This window comes from Carcharodon carcharias, chromosome 22 (genome assembly GCF_017639515.1).
Source record: "Carcharodon carcharias isolate sCarCar2 chromosome 22, sCarCar2.pri, whole genome shotgun sequence".
Taxonomy (NCBI): Eukaryota; Metazoa; Chordata; class Chondrichthyes; order Lamniformes; family Lamnidae; genus Carcharodon; species Carcharodon carcharias.
In genome coordinates, this window is record NC_054488.1 from 53,175,509 (window position 1) to 53,198,357 (window position 22,849).

General features: G+C 42.0%; 1 protein-coding gene across 1 annotated transcript; it reads right to left on the reverse strand.

Moving 5' to 3' along the window:
• Positions 1 to 1,435: 1,435 nt before the first annotated feature.
• gpr142 (G protein-coupled receptor 142) lies at positions 1,436 to 18,113 on the reverse strand. The gene is made up of 3 exons (XM_041216843.1): positions 18,046 to 18,113; positions 12,995 to 13,155; positions 1,436 to 2,220 (listed from the first exon to the last, which is right to left on the reverse strand). The coding sequence occupies exons 1-3, from the start codon at positions 18,111 to 18,113 to the stop codon at positions 1,436 to 1,438; spliced, it is 1,014 nt and encodes a 337-aa protein (XP_041072777.1).
• Between the last annotated feature and the right edge of the window lie 4,736 nt (positions 18,114 to 22,849).

Below are 22,849 nucleotides of genomic sequence, written 5' to 3' on the forward strand. Positions count from 1 at the left end.
TTCCTCAAACTCTGACTTTTCATTCTGATGAGGGTCATCGACTTAAAACATTGGCCGGTATTTTACACCCGCGGGATTTTACGTTCCCGACAACGCCAGCGGAGTTTAGAGTGGCTCGCCTCATTTCACGGCCCCGTCCCCGCTGCAATGGGGCCGTAAAATTCCTCTCCCTCCACAGATGCCGCCCGACTTGCTGTGTTCCAGCATTTTGAGTTTTTTTTTTAATCCCTGTTGCTACATCACTGTGGAAGCTAAAGTGCAACATTTCCTAGATATTAACCTCCTCGTGAATTGCAACAACCTCAGCCCCCAGTGTGACACTTCAAACCACTCCCTGTGGATCATACGATGCGATGCATCGTCCAACAAAGCTCGCCGTGCTCCTGCCTGCAGACGCGCAGGTTACAGAGGGAACTGCCCTAAAGAGTTGCTCAGTGTGATGTTCACATATGCTTTCAGAATGTTAATCGCTGTGGTGATTCTGAGCTGTCTTAAATAGCTGATCGTGTGAGTGCTTCTAACCATAAAAAAAAGTTACACACCAAGGAAAAGGCATTCATATGTCTTTAGAGCTTCTGACATTTAATCATCTTTGTTGACCTGGAGAACTCTGGAAGAAATATTGCATAAATTTACACAATATATAGCAGAGAAACAAGGCAATTGGTCCCTGCCAGTGTTTATGCTCCACACAAGCCTCCTCCCATCCTTTGTCACCCAGTCCTATCAACATCACCTCCTATTCCGTTTTCCCTCATGAGTTTATCTAGAATCTCTATTAAATGCACCGTTGAACATTGCCGCTAATCTGCTTGTTGAAGTAGGTCAATTCAGTGTTCTTTGTATCTCTCCAGGAAACTATGAAACCGCCCTCTGTGATTAATTTTAATTAAGTGCCTCCAGATGGTTTAATTCACAAAAGGCACCATGCAAATGCAAAATACTTTTGTTGTATTTAAGAATCTGGATTTCTCAATGTTCAATCTTTTTCGCAGGATACTTAATAAGTAGCATACTATTAAAATTCTGATTTGAATTGCATAATCTAATCATTTAAACCTCAGCTGAAAAATATTGATTGCATGCAATCTCAGTTGTAAAATGGTTATGAATAAATTCTTTCAGGCTTCCTCTCCTCTTTTGTTGATTCAAAGTTGGAAATCCATCTTGTTTCAATCTCACCACTATTATCAAGCACAGCACTTGAACAACCTTCAAATCTAACAATAGTGTTAGCTTTGATTAATATGCAATCTTTGCAGTCAGGCATTCATTTGACAAGTTACAACAATGGGTGTGTATGTGTTATTCTAAAGCATTGTTTTGTTGGTTTAAATATTTTTTTATTGTCTTTGTGATGTATTAAACTTCAAGGTAGGTCGCCTCCTCAAATGTGCTCACGGATTAGCCTTGTGACAGAAGAGTTGTACACCCCTCACTGTTTGCAAAAGGAGTGGATGACTTCCTTCACTGTCATGCGAAATCTCGTGCTCACAAAGCAGTACAGAAAGAAGTTGACTGCAGTGCTCATCAGTGCCAGCATGTTGGCCAAATCGAACATCAGGTGAACCTTCCAGTTCTTGTTAACTGATGAAACATACAGATGGTATATAATGACTACGGTCCGAGGAGCCCAAAGGATAAGAAAGACTGTTGTAACTGCCAGGAGAATAGCTGTGGTTTTTCCTGAACGAATTGTCAGTGCTTTCTTCTTTTTGAGTTTGTAGATGATCATTGAGTTGACAATCAAAAATACTGTGCATGGAATAAAGTATATGATGAAACAGTGCGTCCATATTAGTGCTTGGTCCAAAATGGTGGGTTGGTTACTGACTCGCCAAAGATCAGACCACCAGTAAAATGGGACACCTGTGACTAAAGACATTACAAAGACGGTTGCTATTATTTTATGGGTGCGTTCAGGATATGACACCGTGCGATATTTCAGCGGGTGGCACAGAGCATAATAACGGTCAATTGTCATTGGCACTGTAATCCAGATGGAGGCGTGATTGGCTGCAAACTCCAGGATGCTGACCGTGTGCACCATTGTAGCAGGGATCTCTCGGTGGAGAATGGCTGTCTCCAGTATGAAGCCGACAAATATGATGAAAAACTGAGTGAGGATGTCTGAAGCCGAGAGGGCTAGGAGGTAGCAATAAGAAGATTTCTGTGTCTTGATGGCTAGACGCGAGAGAACAATCACATTCAGGATATTTACTGAAAGAAAAAAAAAACAGCATATTAGCAAACTATTTTATCCTGGCAGTTGAGTTCTGCATGTGGCATAATGGGGCAGATGATGTCATAAGCTTGTTGCATGATGGCATTATATTATTTTGAAAAGAAAAATAAAGGGACACGGGCAACCACACAATATTCTTCAGAGGAATGCAGAGCACTGCGGAATTGCAAGGAACAACTCTAGAAATTTCATGCAAAGAATTCCAAACTAAAATTGTAACCTATTTAGTTTGATCAGTTATTCTGTCAGGTACATAGATTTTTGATCGACAAAGGAGTCAAGGGTTCTGGGGAGTGAGGACAGGAAAGTGGAGTTGAGGCCACAATCAGATCAGTCGTGATCTTGTTGAATGGCGGAGCAGGCTCGATGGGCTGAATGGCCTACTCCAGCTCTTAGTTCTTGAGTTCAATTCCACCCTAATCTAATTGTAACTTTAACAACAGCAAACTGCCAAGCTAATGCCATTCTCATTTACCATAAACCAGATGTTATGCTTTTGTCCTAGCCGAACTTACTTTCCAACTTCACTGCTGCTAATATATTTTTCTTCCCTTGCAGTCACCTTTTGCCCTTTCTAGTGTTCATTCTCCATAATTTACACCCTGCACCTATATCATTCAAGTCATCTATTACCTCTGCCGTGCTGAGGTGTGCAATTAATCCAGTCAGTGACTGTCACTAAGCATCTGATAAATGTCTCCATGTTGGAAGTGCTGTTAAATCCCATTATCAATGTCTGGCTGAGGATTAATTCTACCCCTCCAAACACAGCTGCTTGAGTGAGTTACTAGCCTCGGAATAATTACCTTGTAGTTAATGTCTTGGTGTTACAGCTTTAAATACAAGAATTTTCATAATTGCAAAACAAATCCAAAGCATCTGTTGGCAGAAAGGAGGTGACTTTATCCTATTCAAAATGCCACATGTTGCTTGTTTCCGTTACACTCCACACCTGTTAAATGAATCTCACCTGGTGCAATATTTTTAGATATTTACAGGAAGATTACAAAAGTATTTATTGCGTACAAGAAAATAAGAATGCAAACAATAAGAAAAGCAATTTATCCCATCAAATCTACTCCTTGCAATGATGAAGGAATGATGTTTCCTCAGACTGTGGGGGGGGGGGGGGGGGGGGGGGGGGGCGGTGGTTCTAGAACATGGGGTCACAGTCTCAGGATAAGGGGTAGACCATTTAGGACTGAGATGAGGAGAAACTTCTTTACTCGGAGGGTAGTGAACCTATGGAATTCTCTACCACAGAAACTGTGGAGGCCAAGTCACTGAATATATTTAAGAAGGAAATAGATAGATTTATGGACTCTGAAGGCGTCAAGGGGTAAGAGGAGAGCGGGAGTACGGTGTTGAGATAGCGATTCAGCCATGATCATACTAAATGGCGGAGCAGGCTTGAAGGGCCAAATGAGCTATTCCTGCTCCTATTTCCTATGTTTCTATGTTTCTGCGATCCGTGAATAGTATACCCTATCGCTGATTTTATACCATTCATTTTATCCGCAAAGGGAAAGTTCCTTATGAATGATCACTGATCCTCAGGGTAATCAGCATACCGCCAACCTCACTTCTACACTATTAATCCCTGCACTATTTCTCTCCTCCCTCCATCCCCGTCTTGGATGGCCTTAGCAGCATCATTCTAAAATTAAAGCTCATGGTGTAATTGGGGATTTTATACAAAGAAATAAAGGAGATGAATAGTCACAAGTTGGGCTTCATGTGAATGCTCATGTTGATAAATATTTGACTCGGAAAAATGTGCAAGTGATTAGGACAAATTGGACGGCTCTTTCAAAGAGCTGGTATTAGACACAATGGGCTGAATGGCCTCATTTTGTGCTGTATGATTCAATGAAATTTATAATTCTATGGTTCTTGGCGAACCAGGATTAAATTGATACCAATCAAGTGGTTTGCTAGTTGCTTAAGAAATTTTAAAGCGTCATTCTATCAGGTGTGTTGTGATTAATCGCTTTTCTCATTCCCAATAACAATAATACATTTAAGGGCAGGATTTGATGACCCAGGGGTGCGTGTGTGCCCGACCCAATCGGGTGTAAAATAGTGCGCAATGACGTTGGGCAAGCATCCCGTCATCGGGCACTCGTGCGATATTTCGGTTGGCAGGCACGCTTGAGAGGTGGCAGCGTGCCCACCGACAATTAAGAGGTCTATTAAGGCCCTTAATCAATTAATTTCAACATCCTTTTCACTGCATGTCCAGCCTTATGTTTGGGATGAGGCGGGGTGAGTCTCCCACAATTTAATAAAAATAAATATAAATTTTTGGGCAGAATTTTTATTCAGTACATATAATCGTGAGTGAGTCCCATGTCGAGACCATTTTTTTCCAGATTTTAAAAATATTTATTTTTGATTTAAAAATTGTTCAGCTCCGCGAGGCAGCTCCCTGCCTTCAGGGAGCTTTCTGTGCATGCTCCCCCGCGCACGCGCAGACTTTTGCGCTCGCTCTCCTCCCACCCCTACCCCGGCAGTGCCGAGCTTCTCAGTGCACCTTTCACGCTGCCTGGCCATTAATTGGCCAGGCAGGGTGAAATCACGGCCGGGGGCCGATTGCAGGTGCTCCTGTCTGACGATCCGGAAATCCTGCCCTTACAATTTATAGTGAAGTTCAGGTTTCAAAGAAAAGTTTCAAAAAACCCCAATTCTCCCATTCTTTTTCAAGAAAATTATAACTTTGAAAGCTTCGCATTTCAGCGAGTGAGAGAGTGTTAAAGTGAAAGCAAAACCCTTGAAAATGTGACTCCTTATTGCGTTGCAGACTTGGCAGACCTGCCCTCTAGTGGATTTAGGTAAATCAATGAACAAGAAAAGAGATTGACACAGGGATAAAGAATACTGCACAGTAGCAACAGAAGCTTCTGAAGCTATAAGTGGCACCATACTTTATCATAACCTGCAAGACATATAGTGGCTGAAATTGGTCTATGCTGACAGGGTGAAAGGGGCTCGAGGCAAATTGGTAGTCAGTTTTTCACTGCCCCTGATCTTCTTTCCACTGAAGTACACAAAACAATATTTCAAACTCTTTTAGGAGGCTTGTTTCCTGGTCTCACTGTACTTAGTTTGGAATCAAAAATCTTGGCAATATTTTCCAAGTCAACGACTGAGACCGAACTGGCCAAGTCCTAAAGGACATAGCTGCTAGACTGGGTCTGCAGCAGGTGGTGAGGGAACCAACAAGAGGGAGAAACATACTTGACCTCATCCTCACCAACCTGCCTGCCTCAGATGCATCTATGACAGTATCTGTAGGAGTGACCACCGCACAGTCCTTGTAGAGTCCTCTTCACATTGAGGATGCCCTCCATCATGGTGTGTGGCACTACCACCCTGCTAAATGGGATAGATTTCAAACAGATCTAGTAACTCAAGACTGGGTATCCATGAGGTGCTGTGGGCCCTCAGCAACAACAGAATTGTACTCAAACACAATCTGTAAACTCAGTCTGACATATTCTCCCACCCTACCATGACCACCAAGCCAGGCGATCAACCCTGTAGGAGTGCATGCCAGGAAGAGCACCAGGCATACCTAACAATGAGATGTCAACCTGGTGAAGCTACAACACAGGTCTACTTGCATGCCAAACAGCATAAGCAGCAAACGATAGACAGATTTAAGCGATTCCACACCCAACGGATCAGATCTAAGCTCAGCATTTGACCGAGTGTGGCATCAAGGAGCCCTAGCAAAACTGGAGTCAATGGGAATCAGATGGAAAACACTCCACTGGTCGGAGTCATACCCAGCACAAAGGAGGACGGTTGTGGTTGTTGAAGGTCAATCATCACAGCTCCAGGACATCACTGCAGGAGTAGTGTCCTCAGTCCAACCATCTTCAGCTGCTTCATTAATGACCTTCCTTCCATCATAAGGTCAGAATCGGGGGAGCTGATTGCACCATGTTCAGCACCATTCACAACTCCTCATGTACTGAAGCAGTCCATGTCCAAATGCAGCAAGACCTGGACAATATCCAGGCTTGGGCTGACAAGTGACAAGTAACATTCATGCCACACAGGTGCCAGGCAATGACCATCTCCAACAAAAGAGAATCCAACCATCGACTCTTGACATTCAATGGCATTACCACCGCTGAATCCTCCATTATCAACATCCTGGGGATTACCGTTAACCAGAAACTGAACTGGACTAGCCATATACATACTGTGGCTACAAGAGCAGTCAGAGGCTAGGAATCCTGTGGTGAGTAACTCACCTCCTGACTCCCCAAAGCCTGTCCACTATCTACAAGGCACAAGTCAGGAGTGTGATAGGATACTCTTCGCTTACCTGGATGAGTGCAGCTCCCACTGTGGCTACAAGAGCAGGTCAAGAAGTTTGACACCATCTAGGGCAAAGCAGCCTGCTTGATTGGCACCACATCCATAAACATTCATTCCCTCTGCCACCATCGCACTGTAGCAGCAGTGTGTACCATCTTCAAGATGCATTGCAAGAACTCACCAAGGCTCCTTAGGCAGCACCTTCCAAACCCACAACCACTAAATCTAGAAGGACAAGGGCAGCAGATACATGGGAACACCACCACCTTGGAAGTTCCCCTCCAAGCCACTCACCATCCTGACTTGGAAATGTATTGCTGTTCCTTCACTGTCGCTGGGTCAAAATCCTGGAAGTCCCTTCCTAACAGCACTGTGGGTGTACCTACACCACATGAACTGCTCAGCACCACCTTCTCAAGGGAAATTAGGGATGGGCAATAAATGCTGGCCCAGTCAACAACGCCCAAATCTCATGAATGAATTTTAAAAAACATTTAGGATTTCTGAACTTCCTCTCTGATTTCTGGCTCTGGGAATTCAAGAGCAAAGAATGAAGGTCAGTCACATGAATACACAAACCCTACAGGCCCAAAACTGAGATTCCACTGCTCAAATGTGACCATTATTGATGTTGAATCCATTGAGGGTATAACTTGGCAGTCAGACATCTTTAGCTCCTAACTGGAAATGTAATTTTGGGGTAATGGTGGAACTTTAAAACATCAATGTGTCTTCATTGTCCAGTAAACGTAGCTCCAGAGAAGTGAGTGTCACTCAGGAAATAACTTCTCCCAATATAAGATTGATTAAAGTTAGCTGCAGTTTGATATGCTGTACTCAATAATTTCTGTGAAAGGCTAACAATTTTGCTAAGGTTATTTTCTGACTCATTGTGGTCTGTAATCTGTGAGGTTGTTAAGGACACTTTAATGGTCTCCTCTTTGGAAGTGTTATTACCCCTTAACTGTGTTAGGTTAATAGCATCTTCCTCTATATTGGCTGAAATTTAACATTAACCAGTGGAATATATGTCATCCTGTAAAGGGTCATTTAGAAATCTCCTGTTTATTTTAGTCATAAATTTCATTTGTTCAGAGTGCAGGTTTGAACAAATAACAACCGAATTGTTTAAATGTAGAGGCAATAGATCTTAATTTAGTTGAGAAATATTGAAGCTGGTGCATCCTTAGGAACGGTCATTTAATCCTAAATGTCATAAATAGTTTGTAGATTCATTGGTGACTCTCAGTCAAACTGTAATGTAACTTTAATAGGGCAGACCACAATTATGCAAGGCACAGACACATGGTGCTGAAGTCACTCATTGGTGGCAATGTGAATTCCATTTCAGTGATATCATGAATGAGAGAGGAGCGAGATAAACAGGGAAACATTGGTGTGCTTGTATCTATTTATTTATCTATCTATCTATCTATCTCTCTCTCTAGAGAGAGAGAGAGGGAGAGAGATAAATATATAGTCATATACATTTATATATTTATTATATATATATATATATATATACATTGATATATATTGCGGGGATGCAAAAGTCGATAAGTGTGTAGGCTTTAGTGAAACACTTAGGTTTCAAAGTTTGATAGGAAATGAGAATGGTTGGATTAAGTAATCATTCTGAACGGCCCTGAACTGATAACACGCCAATATGAATAATGAAACCCCTGGTTTGAAGGCCAGGGATGGGATGTTGCAAGGGAGTCATAAAAACATGGGAGATGGTACAGGCTGGGGAAAGACCAGATTAGTTATGGCCTCAGAAATGTGTAGAAGGTGGACAATGTCAGGGCAGGCTTTCACACCATGGTTTTGAAAAAAAGTTCAAAGTCTCATTGAATATTTTGGATTAAGAAAAACTTTTCAAGGACAAAGGGCTCTGCCAACATAACAAGCTCGCTCCATCCCTGAAACAGTATAAAAGATGATGCAAAAAAAGCATCCCTTGCTGCCAGAAGGTAATTACTTGGCCAGTCGTCTTGCCAAGGAAGGACTAAATTGATGCTGAACTGATCATTCCAGTGGCAGTTATTGGTCTATTACTCAAGTTGAAATCTTGAAGTGGCACGTTATTGGTGCTTTGTTCACATTGTAGTTTTGAAACTACTCATAGTAAAATTAATCATTAGGTGAGCTCATGGCCTGGATTTTCATCCTCAAGGTGGGTACAGGGAGTCTGGAAAATTCCCAGCTTGGCCCTCCCTCCTCAGGAGAAGGTGCCTGCCAAGGTCGGATTTTCATTAATGGGGGATGGTGCAAGTAGAGTCAGGCCAGTTGACCCAGGAAGTAGTGTGAAGGCAGTCACAGGCATTGTTACGTGTCCCAGTGAAAGAAATTATACTAACGCCCTCCAGCCCTCACCCTTTATACCACCTATGCCCTCAAAACATTCCCTGTGCCCCATCCATGCCACCTCATGTCCTCACCCACTCCCCATGTCCCCTCATACTCACTATGCCAGGCTCTGCCCATCCATCCACCCCCTCAGGCCCCTTATGGCTCCTATGCCAGGCTCTGGCACTTCCATGCCCATTGACCCACTGAAAACTTTCTAGAACTAATGAACACCCCAGTGTAAAGTGGGATGTGTAAAAAAAAAGCTTTGAAATAATGTAATCCATTTATCAATTTCTCCTATGAGAAAAAGTCTGGATGGCAAGCTAATAAAAGTGCCAATTATCCAGGCCCTTTGAAGTTTCAAAAACCACAAACACTTGAATCCACTTGACTTCCGTCAACAAACATTGTGAAATTGATCAGAGAGCCCGAGCTGTCAATCAAACAATATTTCGTCTGGGGCACAGGTGGTCTGTTATTCTAATAGATGTCTGGGCTCTCAGCCAAGCATACATAATGGGGGAGACCTTGTGGACTTACCTTTTAAAAGGTTACCTCATGCTCACTAGGGTTTATGACTCCTCTAAGGGGCTGAGAACCACAACTCTTTAAAAACTTGGCCCAGCTCCATGAAAATTGCTGAATTGGAGATGCATCTCTCCGCAATGGAGCAATGCACCCCAGGTCAGAGGTACCAAATGCGGGCTTCTGACAAGAAGCAGCCCGCACCCTTTAAAGGTACTCCCCAAAATTGTACAGCCCGGGAATGGAGTTGGGAATCCTAGAATCGAGACCTGCCCACCATTTTTAAAGGGCTCCTGATGCAACCTGACTCAGTGAAGATCCAGGCCGATGCGTGTGTCATTTGTCATAAATTTCAATTAGGAGTGAGGCCTTACACCAGTGAATTGCAAATATAAGTCCAGTTATAGATTTAGAACAGGAAGTATCAATGTAAATGTCAGAACCTGAAGCATAACGTGACCTTTGGATCCATTATATGTGTTCTGTGCTATGGGGCCACCCTTGCATTCATTCACTGTGTCAAAAACATCTTGCTGTAGGCTCAAATCTAATTTGATGAGCGTGAATGTTGTTCTGGTTGTTCTAACAAAATGTTTATTGGTAAGTGGGTCTCAGCATCAATGGTAACCCTGAAGAGAAATGAAGTTTTAAAGAAGAATTGCATCATTCATTGTTGTATCCATTCATCAGAGGGATGAGATTTCTTCTTTGATTTACTTTATTACCTCGCATCATCTGTGACCTATTTCAACTGGCTGACAGTCAGCAAGCTATCGATTTGGCTTTCACCACATGATGCTGCTGGTTCAGTGGAACATTGCAATAAATTGGATTTACAGAAAATTTAATACTCTAACGCATGTACTGGTACTTGAGAGATGCATTAAATTCTAAAGATTTAAAAAGTCATCAGCAAACAAATGCTACTATTCCTTTCCTGAACCCAGAACATCTTTTTGATGTACCTATGTGATATTTTTAATAAAAGTGTTGCAGCTTCATCAGTTAGAATAAGCCACAAACTCTACAATTATAATTCCATCCCCAGTAGAAAGTCCCACTATTAGGTGAAGCAGATTTTTTCTGATCTCCCTTTTAATGCTCTTTGTGATTATCGGAACTTACGCCCTCATCTTACTAATCAGTAGAAATAATCTTATACTTAATGAATCTAAGCTTTCTGAAGCATCTTCTTCTAATAGTTTGAAACCGTCTGACTCCACCTAATGTGACACGAGGATAGGATTACTCCAGAGAGGTAATTAGGTTATCTGGGGTAGCCATGAAATCAGAATCATATATCTCAGAAAGAGGCCATTCAGCACATCATGGCTGTGCTGTCTCTTTGAAAGAGACATCCATTTAGTCTCACTCCCCTGCCATTCGCCCCAAAGACCTGTCAGTTTTTCCTTTTCAAGTACATATCCTTTACAGAATATGATCGCTTACTCAACCAGATGAGCAAGAGGATAAATAGATTTGGTGAAACGGTAGGATTAAAATCAACCAAAACAAGACAGGCTTTTTGGACCAAATGGCCTTTTCATGTTCCTAATGTGGGATCTCCCTCAGCTTTGCTCATGGTAAGTCAGGAACAGTCGAATTTCACTCAGAGTGCATTAGGGATGCTGCCATATAGGAGTAAGACCTTGTCCATCACACTGCCATATAGGCTGCAGAAATCGACAGCTTGCGGAGCAGATAAATCTCCAATTAAGGATGGAATTGTACAGTTGCAGGTATGACTGAGTTATGGAAACCCATGTAATGTGTGACCTGCATGGCATCTTTAACCTATTATGAATGTTTTTTTTAATCTAATTGAATAACTTAATGTTCAGCTTTAAAGCACATTCTTAATTCCACCCTTAGAATGTTGTAAATTACAGAAATTACATAATTGAAATGGTATCTGAATGTCATCAGTAGGAGGATGGTCGCAGAGTGGTAATGTTACTGGACTAGTTATCCAGAGGCCAGGACTACTGGTCTGGAGACATGAGTTCAAATCCCACAGTGGAGCTGGGGGAATTTAAATTCAATTAATAAAATTAATTAATAAACCTGGAATAAAATGCTAGTCTCGTTAATAATGATCATGAAACTATCAGATTGTTGTAGAAAACCCACCTGCTTCACAAATGCCATTCAGGGGAGGAAACCTGTCATCCTTACCCAGTCTGACCCACACATGATTCCAGGTCCACAGCAATGTGATTCACCCTTAACTGTCCTTAATGGTACAGCAAAGATCCACAGAAAAAGCACAGTGTACATGCACCACAGAGACTGCAGTGATTCAAGTGCATGTCACCTTCTCAAAGGCAATGATGGCTGGACAATAAATGGTGATATGCTCACATCCCAAGAATGAATTTTTAAAAAAGCAGTGTCTTCTGATTTCACAAGTCAAGAATTTGTACCTCCTACATCATCAGCTAACACTACGGCACAATAGTTGTGAAAATTTAGAGTGGAGCATCCATATTTTCCAGCAGTCATTGTTGAATAGACTCCAGCAATAGAAAAGCTTTCTCTAGCCCAGGAATGCTGTGCCAAATAACCATGCAATTGCTGCCACCTTGCCTGACAACCATAGAGATATATTAGTTATAAAAACCAATAACCTGTTGCAACAAGGATCATTTATATTATTTACTGTTTACTTATTGTCACTTTCACTGCAACTCAACTGTTTTCCTTCTCTGTTCCTAACCTCCACTCTCTGTAAACCTAAGCTCACTCAAAGCTCTGTTGCCTGTAAGTTCTCCTTATCAAGTTTAGTTTGCCCTGAATCTCTGTCCTTGTTGGTATGCATTGGCTTCTGGTACCCTAATATCTCCAATTTAAAATTCTGATTCTTGTTTTTAAATACATTCACAACCTTGCCCTTCTCTATCTCTGAAACCTCCTCCAACCCTACAGCCTGACTCTATAAATGCTCCTTTTCTCTGAGTCTGTCCTTCTAAGTTTCCCATCTTCTCTTTGCCCCACCCTTGGCAGCCTTGCCTTCAGGTGTCTGCGCCCAATGCTGCTGAATTGCATTCCCAAACTCCTCAGTCTCTTACCCTCACCTCCTTTAAAACCCTTCTTAAAACCCAACTCTTTGACCAAACTTTCCATCATTCCTTCTACAAAAGAACATAAGAAGCCATTCAGCCCCTCGAGCCCTGCTCTGCCATTCAATAAGATCATGGTTGACCTGAGTGTGGCCTTAACTCCACTTCCCTGCCTGCCCTCCTCAACCCTTGACTCCCTTGTCAATAAAAAAATCTGTCCAACTCGGCCTTGAATACTTTTTGTCCCTTTATTTTATCTGATTTCACTTCTGTGAAGCGCCTTGGTATATGTTTCTACATTACAGATGCTATATAAATGCAAGTTCTTGTTGCTGAACTAATTATATTCTCTCTTTATGATGGAACAAGTAACATTGCTAATTTATATTAACTTGTAAGTATTGATCTGAATGAGATTGAATTTCTTAGTGCCAGGGTAATGGCATTAACCAGATTGATGTGAAAGGATGATTTTTGCACTCACCAGGTAAACCCAGACAGAGCAGAACACTGTAGTAAATGATAGGGAAAACTCCCAAAACACACGGTGATCTCTCAGAGCTTGATCCACCCAATTTCTGCCAAGGATCTGGGAATGTGCTATTGTACCCTTCCATCATGTTGTCAGGAAGCACATTAGAGTACCTGCAAAGTAAAGAATATTTGGTAACATCTTTCTTTTCTAGACATGTGAGAGCGGAGGGGACTGTCAGTGCATCTGAATGGCTGTTGCAATCCATAAACTTGAAACCATCCAAAACTCTGCCCGTCTACTAACTTGCACCATCTCTTGTTCACCAGTCACTCCTATCCTGGCTGCCAAACATTAGCGGCAGGTTAAGAAAAGCCTTGATTTTAAAGTTCTTGTTTTCGGATCCCCCCATGGCCTCAAATCTCCTCAAGCCCACAAGCCTTTAAAATACCTCTGTTCCTCTAATTCCAGCCTCCTGATGTGCAGCCCCAGGTTTCCTTAGATTACAGGCTATCCCAGATAGCCTTAGATTACAGGAGGATATATAGACAGTATGTTCAGATGGGCTGATCAGTGGCAAATGGAATTTAATCCGGATAAGTGTGAGGTGATGCACTTGGGCAGGACAAACAAGGACTGGGAATACATGATGAATGGTAGGACCCTGGGAAGGACCGAGGGTCAGAGGGACCATGGTGTGCATGTCCACTGGTCCCTTAATGTAGCGGGACAAGTAGATAAGGTGGTTAAGAAGGCATATGGGATACTTGCCTTTATTAGCCGAGGCATAGAATATAAGAGCAGGGAGGTTATGCTGGAATTGTATAAAACTCTGGTTAAACAACAGCTAGAGTATTGCGTGCAATTCTGGAATCTGCATTATAGGAAGGATGTGATTGCACTAGAGAGAGTGCAGAGGAGATTTACCAGGATGTTGCCTGGGCTGGAGAGTTTTAGTTATGAGGAGAGATTGGATAGACTGGGGTTATTTTCCTTGGAGCAGAGGATATTGAGGGGGGACATGATTGAGGTGTATAAAATTATGAGGGGCATAGATAGGGTAGACAGAAATGAACTTCTCCCCTTCGTGGAGGGATCAATAACCAGGGGGTATAGATTTAATGTAAGGGGCAGGAGGTTTAGAAGGGATGTGAGGAAGAATTTTTTCACCCAGAGGGTAGTGGGAATCTGAAACTCACTGCCAGAAACCCTCATTGCATTTAAGAAGTATTTGGATGTGCACTTGTGATGCCATGACATACAAGGCTATGGGCCTAGTGCTGGAAAATGGGATTAGAATAGTTAGGTACTTGTTTGACCGGCACAAACTTGATGGACTGAAGGGCCTTTTTCTGTGCTGTCGACCTCTATGACTCTATGACTCATGACTCATGACTCTATTTCAACTGCTCCACCACTAGGCTGTGCCTTCAGCTGCCAAGTCCCTAAGCTCTGGAATTCCCTCTCTAAACTTCTCCACCACTCTTTCTGCTGTGTGATACTCCTTAAAACTCACCTCCTTGACCATGCTTTTTTTCATTTTCCCTAGTACCTCTTTATGGGGCTAGTTGTCAAATTCTGCCCCCTAACACTCCTGTGAAGCACCTTGCAGTGTTTTATTATGTTAAAGGTGCTATATCAATGCAAGTCGTAGTTGTGATTGTTACAATCAGATGACACTTAATAAAAAAAAGTCCTTACTTCTGAAGGGGGCTTTCTCACTAACCCAATCCATTCAGGGCGGCAGGAGCATTTCTTAAACGGCATAAACCAGAATGATAATTTCACACTCCACTCAGTGAGTACTGTGCATTAGAAAACACCCTGTTCTTGCTTACATCACTACATGATGCCAGTTGAATGGCTAGAGCTCCAGAGGCTATCACTGGTAATTTACATAATTCCAAATGTGCCCAATTAAATTCCACAAATATTTCAAACTATAATTTATTTTGAGCAGATTACTTTCAATCCTAATTGATTAATATTATCAGTTAACCAAACTCAGCCACAAAAGCAAGATTGATTATGTTTATATCTGCAAGGAATCCATTCATTAAAGTGATGGTACACCTCAGGTGATTCAGAGCAGCTGAACAGAACAGAGCAGATTTTTCAGAAATTGTATTTCGTACATATTAATACCAGTTATTGAGAATTAAACAACTCTTCCCCATGAGGCTGTTAGAAATATAGCTCCTAGATTTCAATGTTACTGTTAATAATTGCACTAAATTTGATGTAAAAACTTTGATGCCTCGATCAGCGACAGTGTTAACGAAAGCTATAAATCCCTGCGGTAGACTTTGGCGAGGTGAATGAGAGTTTGTACGGTAAAAGCTCTAAGAAATCACTTTGGACACGGATCCTTATTTAGGGAGCAAGTGACAGTCAGTGTTGAAAAGTCAAAATTTCAATGGAACTGTCGAGTCTCCACAATAATTAGGGTAACATGAAAGATGAATTGTGAAGAATGATTAATACATTTGAAAATAATTGAAATTCCCCCAGACCGTGATCAGCAAATATCACCCTCTGGGTTATCCCAACACGGGCTTTTCTCACTGGCTCATTCATTTTTGCAGTGATCCAAACACCCTGACATTTTTTTAACAGTAGGCAGTGGAGGGGGAGATGGTGGTGTAGTGGTAATGTCACAGGGTTAGGGATCCAAATGGATTCAAATCCCACCATGGTAGCTAGTAGAATTTAAATTCAAGAAACAAATCTGGAATGTTAACTAATCCTAGTAATGGTGTCTGAAATCTCTAGGTCTGGCCTACATGTGACTTCAGACCACAGCAATGTGGTTGACTCTTAGCTACCCTCTGAAATGTCCCAGCAAGCTATTCTGTTCAAGGGCAATTAGGGATGGGCAGCAAATGCTGGCAATGCCCACACCCCATGACAAAACAAAGAGAAGTCACGCTTGACTGCTTGTCTCCTGAGAGTTGTAGGAATTGATTCTGTACTAAGCAGTAGGTGAACTAAAATGGCTTTTGTAAATAGGTTTTGCTCATACAAACTAAACCAAAATGTTTATTAAGAAAAATTATATTCTTATTCAGACACCATAGGGCCCGTTTCTAACTTAGTTAAAGCCCATTCACTCACAAGAAATTAAAATTGGGCTCCATGTTATTACTATGCAGGTTTCTCAACTCGTATTTCACTGCAAACACTGGTTACTCAGTACTGGTGTACAAACACACTAATGCATTCACAGTTGCCGACCATCAGCATTTTTGGATCTACATGTCAGTGTATGCTAACAAAAATCAGCACATTCTGTTCCCCTCAGGGCTGCTTCTATAAGAGACTCCTGTTGCTAACTGAGGTGATTGATCCCTGCTGCTAGGAGGTGGGTGTCATGGAAATGGGACTCCCCATCGTCCACAGTTCGCAAACTCAGGTGGGGTGCTCGAGGGGAGGGGTTGGGAAAATTGGTAATGAGGGAAAGGGGAATAATTGAAGACGAAAGAGATAGGGAAGAGGAAAATGGATGATAATGAAGAGGAGAGATAAGGAGGAGGAGACTGGGAGTGGTGTTTTGAGGGGAAAGGGCACTTTGGGGTTTAGTGACATAGTAACATTATTTTCGTCTCTGCATCGCATGTTCAGAAATGAGTGAAAAAATACCATTTTGTACAAAGACCACCGCTCTTTCAAAGTGTAGGGTTTAGAAGCTGGTCTTGCTCCACACTTCAGTTCTGAGATCAGTTAGCACAGTTGAAAAGCAGCTCCCCTGATAAGTATAGGTGCTGGCGCAGGGGAGAGATTCCTCTTCACAAATTGATCAGAGTTTTAAAGGAACAGTGGAAACCAATCCCTGATATAAGCGAACTTTCCACTGAAATTGGCTCCCAATCTTGGGGTGGGATATTCTTGTCCCACCAGCGGTGGGCATCGCCGCCAGCCCGACGGGAAAATTTGGAGAGTGGCCAAAAGCCAGTTGAATTTTGGCTGCTCTCCCAATTTTCCCACCCCGCCCACAACGATGCCCCATTGCTGGCGGGACCGGGAAATCCCGGCCTTGATTTTTATTCATAGGAATTGGGATGTGAGGAACCAGTAACAGGTCGGGGGTTTATTGTCCATACCTAATTGCCATTAACCAGATGGCTTGCTAAGCCATTTTAGAGGGCAGTTAAGGGTCAACCACACTGCCATGGGTCCGGAATCACATATGGGCATGACTAGCACTTTTCCTTCCCTAAAGGATACCAGTGAGCTTGCTATGACAATCCCATAGTTACACGTCTCCATTACTGATATCAGCATCTAATTCCAGATTTATTTATTAACTGAATTTATATTCCCCAACTCCCATGGTGGGATTCAAACTCATGTCTCATCATTAGTCTAGACCAGTAACATGATCACTTTGATACCATACCCTAAACATATTGATTTCTGCAACAGACCTGCCTCAGAGTGAATAGGATCCCTTCTTTGACTGCTTTCAACCATTATCCATTTTGCAAAGATAACAGCACAAAGATATTGGGTCCAACCTGATAATACATTACAAAGATCTTTGAAATTAATCCTTCCATGGGCATTTCTGAACACAGATATATTAAAGAATGCCAGTGAACAACTCTGCGTGCAACAAAAACTATGTTCTTTATAAACGTTTGCACAGAAGAAGTTTTCCTCTTGTAATTCTAATAATATTTATTGCGTGATATACAATGCGGAACAAGCCAGTGGCATTGATCAAGGATCAGCTGCTGTTCATGAACTCTCCAAACAACAGAACTGACCCTACAAAAGGTGACGTGAATGTTATCCCTATGCAAAAACACCCTGAAGCAGCCTTTCATCAACACGTAAAGCACAAAAGTCACCCTTTTCAACATGGACTATGAAATGCTCTCGCTACCTTTCAGAAAGCCAAGGTAATTACTATGAAAATGAGCTCCCTCCGCCCTACAGGAATGGAACTCAGAGGCACATCGACAATGCTGGTCAAAATGAGCAGGGAGTAATTATGCTGATATGCCATTTTCCTGAGTCACTTTCACGAAATATAAGCAGAAGTGTTAGCTCACTCCCCTCACCAGCCTGCACCATTCCCACTGGGAATGATGGGCAGGAGAAGCATTGGGCGACATTCCCGTCTCGCCATCGTTACTAACAATTCAGGACATAGGAATGCAGGAACATTAGGAATAGGGGTAGGCCATTCAGCCCCTCGAGCCTGTTAGATTATGATTGATCTGTATCTCAAATCCATTCATCTAGCCGGTATCATCAATGCCAGCGATAACATTTCAACTTCCTGATCTGGGAGGGCCACAGGATGAATTTTAACTGTGGACCTCATAATGTTGGGAACATTTTCCTTTCATTCAAATTTTACCTAGAGACTGAGAGCTCAATTTATTTATTTTTTACGTTCATGCCTCAGCATAAACCAACAGCTTGTGCCTTTTTTTCACATTAACTGCTGGCCTCCCTGCGCAGAACCTTCTGGATTGAATTACAGCTGTATCACATTAAGTGAAGACAAATGTGACTGCAACCCACAACAATATGCTCACTTCAACAACAATAACTTGCATTTATGTAACACCTTTAACATGGTAAAATATCCAAAGGCGCAGCACAGGAGAAATTATCAAAAAAATAAACTGACACCGAGCCGCATAAAATGTTATCAGACAGATGACCAAAAGCTTGGTCAAAGAGGTAGGTTTCGAGGAGAGTCTTAAAAGAGTTGAAAGTGGTAGAGGGGTGGAGATTCCTAGGGAAAGAATTCCAGGGTTTAGCATCTTGGCAGCTGAAAACATGGCGTCCAATGGTGGAACAATTAATATTGAGGATGTGCATCAGCAGCATTGCAAATCTGACCTACTTGTCTGCTTTATCAGTCAGTGGTCAATAATATTCTGGGGCAGAATGTTCAGGCACAGTTTGTTCTACCATAATGAGAAAACACAATAGTACATTAAAAAATAAGCAGCAAGGGTCAATTTTAACCTCCCCCACCCTCTACTCAGCCAAGCTATAAGCACAGTGGAAGTAAAAGGGAGGGGGAGAGTTCCTGCACTCCTTCCGCTATACTTGTCTGAAATCAGGCATGGAAAAGCCACCTGCTTCCAGAGAGCAGGTTCCTGGTTTAAATGGTGAGCAACACAGTATTTTCACCACAGGCCTGGATGAGGCCCAGACAATCTTGAAAAGGCAGCAAGGATCCCGGCCGGGAAGGTCAGGTTTAAAAACCTTGCATTTTTTTTAAAGGTTTCTTGTGGTGAAGAAGAGTAGGGAGGGTCCTGCTCAGGCTGCAGGGGTAACTTGGACCTCCTTTGCCTTGGGCTTTCCCTATCTCCCTTATGCCTCCTTGATCACAGACCCTGTAAAACCCACTCCAAACGTTTAGTTAACTTGTCAGGGAACACTACCATAGATCGCCAGCAGAGACCTGAACCCCTACCCCTCCTCCACCCCCACCCCCAACCCCATCAGATTTTAACTTACACGCCAGTGATGAATTCGTTCTCACCACTTCAGCCAGCAATCAGTGTGGTTTCATGTTAATGATGCTCTGGAGTTAAAATCTCCTAGGCATCACACGCCAATTGGAAGGGAAGTGGCTCTCTACTCACTAACCACCCCCCCAACCTTTTCAACACCCAGTCTCCACCCTGATTTAAAATCGAAGCTTCTGAATCTCTCCAATATAACCAACAAACAATTGAACTTTTTTATATTCTTTCATGGGATGTAGGTGTCGCTGGCTGGGCCAGTATTTGTTGCCCATCCCTTGTTGCCCTTGAGAAGGTGGTGTTGAACAGTCTTCTTGAACTGCTGCAGACCGTGTAGTGTAGGTACACCCACAGTGCTGTTAGGGAGGGAGTTCCAGGATTTTGACCCAGCGACAGTGAAGGAACGGTGACATGGTTCCAAGTTAGGATGGTGAGTGACTTGGAGGGGAACTTGCAAGCGGTGGTGTTCCCTTGCATACACTGCCCTTGCCCTTCTAGGTGGTAGAGGTCGCAGGTTTGGAAGGTGCTTTTGAAGGAGCCCTGGTAAATTGCTTGATTTCCCTTAGAATATAATTTGATAATACTACTGCTTGTAGAAACAAACAACTAAATCTTAACTCATTTGGAACTGAGAGTCTTGATGAAGACAGAAGAGGAAATATCGGTTTAACACAGTGAGTGTTACACTGGTGTAACATCAGTGTTACACAATGAGGGGAAAATGTCCTCTGTTCTCTATGTCTTACTCCCTTTGTAACAAAATGGAAATAGTACATAAAACCTATTATAGTGAGACAGAGGTGTGGGGTTGTCATGCTGAGAGATGAAAGCGCAGTTAGGTGACACAATATGTTATGAAGTAAGTATAAACATGTGATGATGAGGGAGAAACCCAGATCAATACTGTTGGATACGTGGTTTAGTGGGTGGGAAGTTGAAAAATAACAAGGTGAGAAGGAAATATGGACACAGCATGTTGAGAGGGACTTAGGCACAGCAGATTTTGAGAGAAATAGAGGCAGCAAAGTAAGACGAAGAATAGGCACAGCACAGTGAGAGAGGGTTTGACACAACATGATAAGAGTAAACTGTAGGCCTAACAAGGTGTATGCAGAGTGTACACAAGAGCTCGCTGAGTTTATTCTGGACTATGAAAAATAATACTTAAGCTATCTTCAGCAGCTTGAAGACAATGTTTCATTTCACATTGTCTGGAATTCACCATCCTCCAATTGTAGTGTTATATTATCATAAAATCTGTTGGAAAGTATTGAATTTATCTGTAATGTTATATGTGCTGCTGTGTACATGCATTACACACAAATACAATAGGTAAGTTTTCTTGTCTGCTCTACAGGCAAACTGGAAGCAAATCACTAATTTAGAATTTTGAATATAATGCATCAGCAAAACTTTCTAAGAAGTGTAACATTTCATCCAAAATAGCTGAAAAGAAAGAGGGGACAGTGGAGACATGTTTGGTGTTTTACATTCACATACTTTTGTATCGCTAAAACGAAAACTCACATTTGAAGGAGTTATAACATGTGATAATTAACCAGGAGCTGATGAATGGCACTCGGACCTAATATTTCCCCAGTGACCTCCCTCTATTCCTTCATCAGTGCCAGTGTATAAAATGCGCACTCTCTATAAAAGGCTCCAGGTGAAAAAATGATCTTTAAGAGACTTAGAAGTCACTTACCCCAGCTGCTTGCCGGCCGTAATTCTTTGTCAAGTTTCTATGGCTCATTTTTTTTCATCAACTACCAGTTCCGCTGCAGCAATCTTTTTAAGAAGCAGTGCATCGCAGCTTTAATCTCTGAGACAGAAGGAAAAGTTGAAGGCTCCCTGGATTTTGAAGAAGCAAAAAACCTTTGAAATGTTTCTTTCGTGACAGATAAATCGTAACTGCAAATGTGGCTGGCACCTGAGACTTGAATGGTTTGGTTGCAACACAAAATTGGTGTGGGAGACACTGAGCTAAATCAACAGAGCAGCTCCCTCTCTGCTGCTTTCGTCGCTAGCCTGTAATGATGATAAGAAAAAGGAGGGTGCAAAGATGCAAGCAATTAAACGTTAAAAAGGTGAGAGTCCACATGGTACCATAAATGAGGCTGAATGCAATTTGCAGCATGAATACATGCTGTCACCAAGTGACAAGTCAATCAAGCAGAGTGTTCGTGTTGGTTTAGCCCCTGAGTATGGATCAGCAAATGTGAAACAAGCTGAAATTTCATAAATCAGAGAAGGTTGTCATGGCTGGTCATTATGTGACAATTATATCTTGACACTGCACACCGCAAAAATAAAACGAATGTATGAACAATTATGAAGTATCTCATATTTAAAATGTCTGTAAATTTGCAATTTAAATTATGTACAATTTGTTAGTGCATTCATCCACATGGCATAATTGATATTTAAATTATAAATCTGAGTGTTGTGATTTATAGGTGTCTTTATCTCTTTCTGGAACCATGATTTCATATTATATGCGATCACTGTTCTGCAGAACTGGGACAAATTGTTTTGTTTCTCAGTGGAAAGGCCCTTTGGATGGATTTTGAATCATAAACATTTCGGCCCCTCATAACTCTTCCAGTAACTCCACAGAAGAGCTTTTTATTCTAATTGCATTTTGCTGATCTGTGCCCTTTATCTTTTCCCTTTTCAAATATTTTCTAATTTCTTCTTAAATACAATGTTAGGCACTATTGTAGACAATAGTCCACCAAAAGTTCTTCAAAAATCACTTAATTCTAATGGCGGAAAAACATAGCACCCAGGCAGAGTCAGTTCTTTAAAAATGGCACTTCTAAGTTTCTTAAACCAATTGACCCAAGCAAGTGACATTTCTTCTGCATTCTCCCCAGTTGGAGGTCAATGGTTTTGATCTGGGAAGAGTGTCCTGCAGTCAGCATCGTGGTGAAGCAGTCTGGGAAGAGTGTGAGGCAGTCAGCATCGTGGTGAAGCAGTCTGGGAAGAGTGTGCTGCAGTCAGCATCGCGGTGAAGCAGTCTGGGAAGAGAGTCCCGCAGTCAGCATCACGGTGAAGCATTCTGGGAAGAGTGTCCTGCAGTCAGCATCATGGTGAAGCAGTCTGGGAAGAGTGTGTGGCAATCAGTTTTTGTTGAAAATAACAAGAGTGACATCACAAGACAATGCGAGAGAGCGGCAGAGAGATCAGAACCAGTGCGAGTGTGGGGAAGCTTCGAAAAGTGATGTCAGTACAAAGGTGAGAGCTGATTGGTGAGTAGTGGATAAGTGTTTTTCTCCAGTTTAAAATAGATTAAGCTAAGGAAAGGTAAGAGTTCTAGTTTTTATTTAATTACATAATAAATTTAACATTTTTTTTACTGTATTTAACTTAAAGT

Coding starts and splice junctions, on each gene's coding strand:
- gpr142 (XM_041216843.1), bottom strand. CDS start 18,113: ATGGCGAGACGGGAATGTCGCCCAATGCTTCTCCTGCCCATCATTCCC. Junction 13,156..18,045: donor AGTGGGAATGGTGCAGGCTG/GTGAGGGGAGTG, acceptor TTTACTTTGCAG/GTACTCTAATGTGCTTCCTG. Junction 2,221..12,994: donor GCTCTGTCTGGGTTTACCTG/GTGAGTGCAAAA, acceptor TTTTTCTTTCAG/TAAATATCCTGAATGTGATT.